The following is a 5934-nucleotide window of genomic DNA, read 5'->3' on the forward strand; positions in this document are numbered from 1 at the left end:
CATTAATATGAATTAAAATGAAATAAATTATAGGTTGATATCATTTGATCTTATTATTGTTTGTCATCTTTTATTTCATCCTGATCAGTCTTGAGATAAGTTCATTATAGATGTTTATAATATGTTCATTATATATTACTATGCACCACAAATTTGAGTATGTTCATGAGGGGGAGTGAGGACATAACCTATGATACATGACCATACTAAAAATTGTGAATCATGGTCCATAACCTTGAAAATGTTTCTGTGATGATTGAATTATATTCTAGATCATTTTGCATCATCCATATTGAATTGAACTTGGTTTAGAAATTTTATTAGATCATGCTCACATTCTGAACTGACCATTTTTCATTCACTTATCATATTGTTTGATTAAAATCGACTATGCATTCATATAGTAGATAATTCTGATCATGATACCTTGAATTAAATCCTGAAATTATAATCATCTCTTGTCTTATGATGCATTTTTCATATGCTGTTTGATAATGATTGCTTTATATAAATCATCCATATATATATACATATAAATATTTCGGAAATATAAAATATATATTAAAGCCATGATCAAAATCTCCATTCATATAAAATCTGAACATGGATTGATCATATTATTATGAATCCTCATTCCTTATGGATTATTTGATTCAGATGTCGAAAATCAACAACCTTGAGTTTGCTGCCCTCAATCTCTCCGGAGATAATTACCTCCAATGGGCACTTGATACCAAAATTCTCTTGAGGTCTAAAAATCTTGGTGATACTATCACTGAAGATACTGAGCCATCGGTTAAGAATAAATATATGGCCATTGTGATCATTCGCCATCATCTGGCAGAAGGTCTTAAAGACCAGTACCTCACTATTGAGGATCCTCTGGAACTTTGGACAGAGTTGAAAAACAGATATGATCATCAGAAAACTGTGATCCTGCCAAAGGCCCTTTATGATTGGAGGAACCTAAGAATCCAAGACTATAAGTCTGTGGAAGAGTATAACTCGGTAATGTTCAAGATAGTCTCCAAGTTGAAATTGTGTGGGGAGACTGTCACTGATGCTGATATGCTGGAGAAAAACATTCTCCACATTCCACACCAGCAATATGTTGCTTCAGCAACAGTACCGAGAAAAGGGTTTCTCCACTTATGCTGCCTTAATCTCTTGTTTGTTGCTTGCTGAACAGAACAATGAGTTGCTCATGATGAACAGTGAGCTAAGGCCACCTGGTGCTAAAGCATTGCCTGAGGCACATGCGGCCATAGAGCCAAAAGATGAGACTCCAAGAGAGTCATACCGCGGTCGTGATGAGAGGCCGTGGAAGATGGCAAGGAAGTAACCGTGGGTTTCAGCCACGAGACCGTGGGTTTCAGCCACGAGGCCGTGGGTTTCAGCCACGAGGACGTGGATTCCAACCACGAGACCATCTTGGTCCTAGCCGAGGCCGAGGCTATAGCCGAGGTCATCAAGCTAGCCGTGGGTATAAGTCCAACTTCAAAACCCATGGCTCGACCAAAGCTCCTTGCTATCGTTGTGGGATGACCAATCATTGGGCTAACCGATGCAACACTCCCCACCATCTTGTTAAGCTCTACCAGGAGAGCATGAAGGGAAAGAACCCTGTGGCAAATTGGGTCCATCATGATGATGAGAATGATTTAGACCATGAGAATGATCAAGCCAACCATGAGAATGATCAAGCCGAGTATGAGACTTCGGATCTCCTTAAAAGTGGCTGAATATGAAGATTTCGACATCAAGTTGCTTTTGTCTTTGCACTTTGCATTTTTGCTATTGGCTTTATGTCTTTGTTTCCTATGTTCTATGACTTTGGCAATTCTATGAAATAAAATTTTATTTTATACATATGCCTTATATAAGTTAAACTTATTAAGAACAAACAAGACAAAACCACTAAGAAATCATTTCACCCAAATAATATCTATGGTGCTGACTCTTGTCTATTTTCAGAAATGAAAGAAGGCAAGAACCTGCTAATAGTGGATAGTGGATCGAGTCACACTATATTAAAAGACAAAGGATATTTTGTTAATCTCACCATAAAGATGCCAATATAAAAACTATAGCAGGCACAGCCAGCCTTATTAAAGGCCATGGCATGGCTCGCATAATAATGCCTAAAGGCACGCATCTAGAAATTGCTGATGCATTATATTCTCCTAAATCAAAGAGAAATTTGTTAAGTTTCAAAGACATTCGAATGAATGGTCTACATGTTGAAACTAAGGGGCGAGGGAAAGAAAGAATATCTTTTGATTTATAATGACCAAGGCCATAAAGAAGTCCTAGAGACTATTCCTGCTATATCTATGGGCATCTATTGTGCCAATGTAAAATGGTTGAGACTAATGTCACAATGCTAATGAGTTTAAACTATGGCATGAAAGGCTCGGCCATCCTGGGTCAACCATGATGCGCAAAATAATTTTGAACTCAACTGGCCATTCCTTGAAAGAAAGGAATATTATCCCTAAGAGCCTTACATGTATTCCATGCTCACAAGGGAAATTAATAATAAGGCCATCTCCGGTAAAGAGTTAAAGAAACATTGAACTTTCTGGAAAGGATACAAGGTGATATCTGTGGACCAATTCACCCACCTTGTGGGACATTTCGATATTTCATGGTCCTGATTGACGCATCGACCAGATGGTCGCATGTTTGTCTATTATCATCTAGAAACTTGGCACTTGCAAGATTATTGGCCCAGATCATAAGACTGCGAGCCCACTTTCCAGATTTTCCACTAAAGACTATACGTCTTGACAATGCAAGTGAATTCAGTTCCCGAGCTTTTAATGATTACTGTATGTCCATGGGGGTAAGTGTGGAACACTCCGTGGCACATGTACATACACAGAACGGATTGGCCGAATCCTTCATTAAAAGAATCCAGTTGATTGCTCGACCATTACTCATGAGGTCGAAGCTTCCAGTATCAGCTTGGGGACATGCAGTTTTACATGCTGCTGAATTAATCCGTTTAAGGCCATCCAGTGAACATAAATATTCTCCATCCCAATTACTCTCGGGTCATGAGCCAGACGTGTCCCATATCAAAACATTTGGATGTTCTGTGTATGTTCCTATTGCACCACCACAGAGAACAAAAATGGGACCTCAAAGGAGGATGGGAATATATGTTGGTTTTGATTCTCCAACCATTATTAAATATCTTGAGCCTACTACTGGAGATTTATTTAAGGCCAGATATGCTGATTGTCATTTTGATGAATCAGAGTACCCAACATTAGGGGTAGAAAATAACAAGCTGGGCAAAGAAATAATATGGAATCAAACATCCTTATCATGGCAAGATCCTCGGACTCAATCATGTGATTTAGAGGTCCAGAAAATTATTCATATGCAAAAGCTAGCTAATCAATTGCCTGATTCCTTTGCTGACCGAAAAGAGTGACTAAGTCCTATATACCAGCTTGTAATGCACCAATAAGTATTGATGTCCAAGATGGACACAATCAAGTGGCTACAGAGTCTAAAGCACGTCTTAAGCGTGGTAGACCAATTGGTTCCAAAGATAAAAGACCTCGGAAATCAAAGAAAGGTGCAAAAGAAACCGAGGTCATAGATTGTCCAGACAAGCCCGGGATGGCTATGGCTGAGGTGCCTGCTAATGTGGTTCGGGACGCTGAGCCTCTTGGTACGAGGGCATACCCATTGACTATGATGAGATCTCAATTAATTATTCAGTGTCTGGGACAAAATGGAACCGAAAAGATGTCGACATCGATGATATATTTGCATATAATATAGCCCTTGAAATAATGGACTTAGATGAGGATCATGAACCCACGTCTATACTAGAGTGCACTCAAAGATCAGATTGGCTAAAATGGAAAGAAGCCATAAACGTGGAGTTAGAATCATTTAAGAAAAGGAATGTCTTTGGATCAATTATCCGGACACCTTGTGATGTTAAACCAGTGGGATATAAGTGGGTATTTGTGAGGAAGAGAAATGAACATGGTGAAATTGTAAGATACAAAGCACGGCTTGTTGCACAAGGATTCTCACAAATACCAGGGATCGATTATGAGGAGACATACTCCCCTGTGGTGGATGCAACTACATTTCGATTTTTAATAAGTCTGGCCATCAAAGAAAATTTGGATATGCGATTAATGGATGTTGTAACCGCATACCTTTATGGTCCACTGGATAACGAAATATATATGAGATTACCAGAGGGTATTGAGCTCAAAGATAATAAAGGTTCTCGAGAAGACACTGCATAAGGCTGAACAAATCCTTATATGGACTTAAGCAAAGTGGTCGAATGTGGTACAATCGCTTGAGCGAATACCTTGCCAAAGAAGGCTATAAGAACGACCCTATCAGTCCATGTATCTTTATAAAGAAGTTTGCAAACAATGGATTTGTTATCATAGCAGTATATGTTGATGATTTGAACATCATTGGAACCTCTGGGGAAATCGCCCAAACAGTTGAATGTCTCAAGAAAGAGTTTGAAATGAAAGACCTAGGTAAAACTAAAGTCTGTTTGGGATTACAACTTGAGTACATAAAAGGAGGAATCCTTGTGCATCAAAAGGCATATACAGAAAGAGTACTCAAGAGATTTTACATGGACCCAGGCTCACCCATTGACCAGCCCAATGGTCGTGAGGTCCCTTGGAGTGGACACTGACCCATTCGGTCCTAAGAAGGACGATGAGGATGTCCTGGTTCCTAAAGTGCCTTACCTCAGTGCCATAGGAGCGTTAATGTATTTGGCTAGCCACACTAGACCAGATATATGTTTTGCCGTCAACCTCCTAGCTCGTTTTAGTTCATGTCCGACCCAAAGGCACTGGAACGGAATTAAACATATCCTACGTTACCTACAAGGAACTAAGGATTTGGGTCTATTTATACCAATGAAACCAAAGATGGTTTAGTAGGCTTTGCTGATGCAGGCTACTTATCTGATCCACACCGTGCTCGGTCCCAAACCGGCTATGTGTTCACTCATGGTGGTACTGCAATATCATGGCGTTCCATGAAACAAACTATAGCAGCCACTTCTTCTAATCACTCAGAAATCTTAGCCATGCATGAGGCAAGTCGTGAGTGTGTATGGTTGAGGTCTATGACCCAACACATCCGATCAGATAGTGGTATGGTCGAGGACAATGGTCCGACCATCATATATGAGGACAATGCAGCCTGCATTGCTCAACTCAAAGATGGGTATATCAAAGGTGACTGAACCAAACATATTTTGCCCAAGTTCTTCTTCACTCATGAGTTGCAGAAAGCCAAGGAGGTCAATGTCGTTCAAATCCGGTCTAGCGAAAACTCAGCCGACCTCTTCACCAAATCACTTCCCACCTGCACATTCAAGAAGCTCACGAAGCAGATTGGTCTTCGTAGACTAAAGGACCTTCAGTGATGTCAAATCAGGGGGAGTAATGTGTGTTGTACTCTTTTTCCTTAACTATGGTTTTGTCCCAATGGGTTTTTCCTAGTAAGGTTTTAATGAGGCAACATTAGCACATTACAAACCCAATATGGTTATGGCATCCAAGGGGAGTGTTATAATCCATAGTATGGATTGTGTGGATTGCTCATAACCCAGACGAGGAGGTTTACATCCGACCCGTATCCGACCCGTCTACATTCCGCCCGAGACTTGTCAAGATGAAGACCCATTCAACCGAAGCATTTATGAGCTTTGACCAAGTCTGATTTGTAATTGAATGTAGTCAAATGTTGTATTCATTGTGTAGATTCTCTTTGATGTAAAACCTTATGTGACAACCACTATATATAAGTGGCAAGAGCTAATGAGAAAGACACAACTTTCACAGCAAACTTCTCTCTATTTATAACAGCTACACTGATATTGTTAACAGAATTACGGAGTCAAATTCTATATAAAGAGTTTTT

The 5934-nt window shown here is 39.8% G+C and overlaps 2 protein-coding genes across 2 annotated transcripts; both read left to right on the forward strand.

Moving 5' to 3' along the window:
- Nucleotides 1–657: 657 nt before the first annotated feature.
- On the forward strand, nt 658–1185 carry LOC130506071 (uncharacterized). Its single transcript, XM_057000682.1, has one exon. The coding sequence runs from the start codon at nt 658–660 to the stop codon at nt 1183–1185; it is 528 nt and encodes a 175-aa protein (XP_056856662.1).
- A 92-nt stretch (nt 1186–1277) lies between these two features.
- LOC130506072 (uncharacterized) lies at nt 1278–1742 on the forward strand. Its single transcript, XM_057000683.1, has one exon. The coding sequence runs from the start codon at nt 1278–1280 to the stop codon at nt 1740–1742; it is 465 nt and encodes a 154-aa protein (XP_056856663.1).
- The last annotated feature ends 4192 nt before the right edge of the window (nt 1743–5934 follow it).

This window comes from Raphanus sativus, unplaced genomic scaffold (assembly GCF_000801105.2).
Source record: "Raphanus sativus cultivar WK10039 unplaced genomic scaffold, ASM80110v3 Scaffold2858, whole genome shotgun sequence".
NCBI classification, from domain to species: domain Eukaryota; kingdom Viridiplantae; phylum Streptophyta; class Magnoliopsida; order Brassicales; family Brassicaceae; genus Raphanus; species Raphanus sativus.

Coding starts and splice junctions, on each gene's coding strand:
- LOC130506072 (XM_057000683.1), top strand. CDS start 1,278: ATGAGACTCCAAGAGAGTCATACCGCGGTCGTGATGAGAGGCCGTGGA.
- LOC130506071 (XM_057000682.1), top strand. CDS start 658: ATGTCGAAAATCAACAACCTTGAGTTTGCTGCCCTCAATCTCTCCGGA.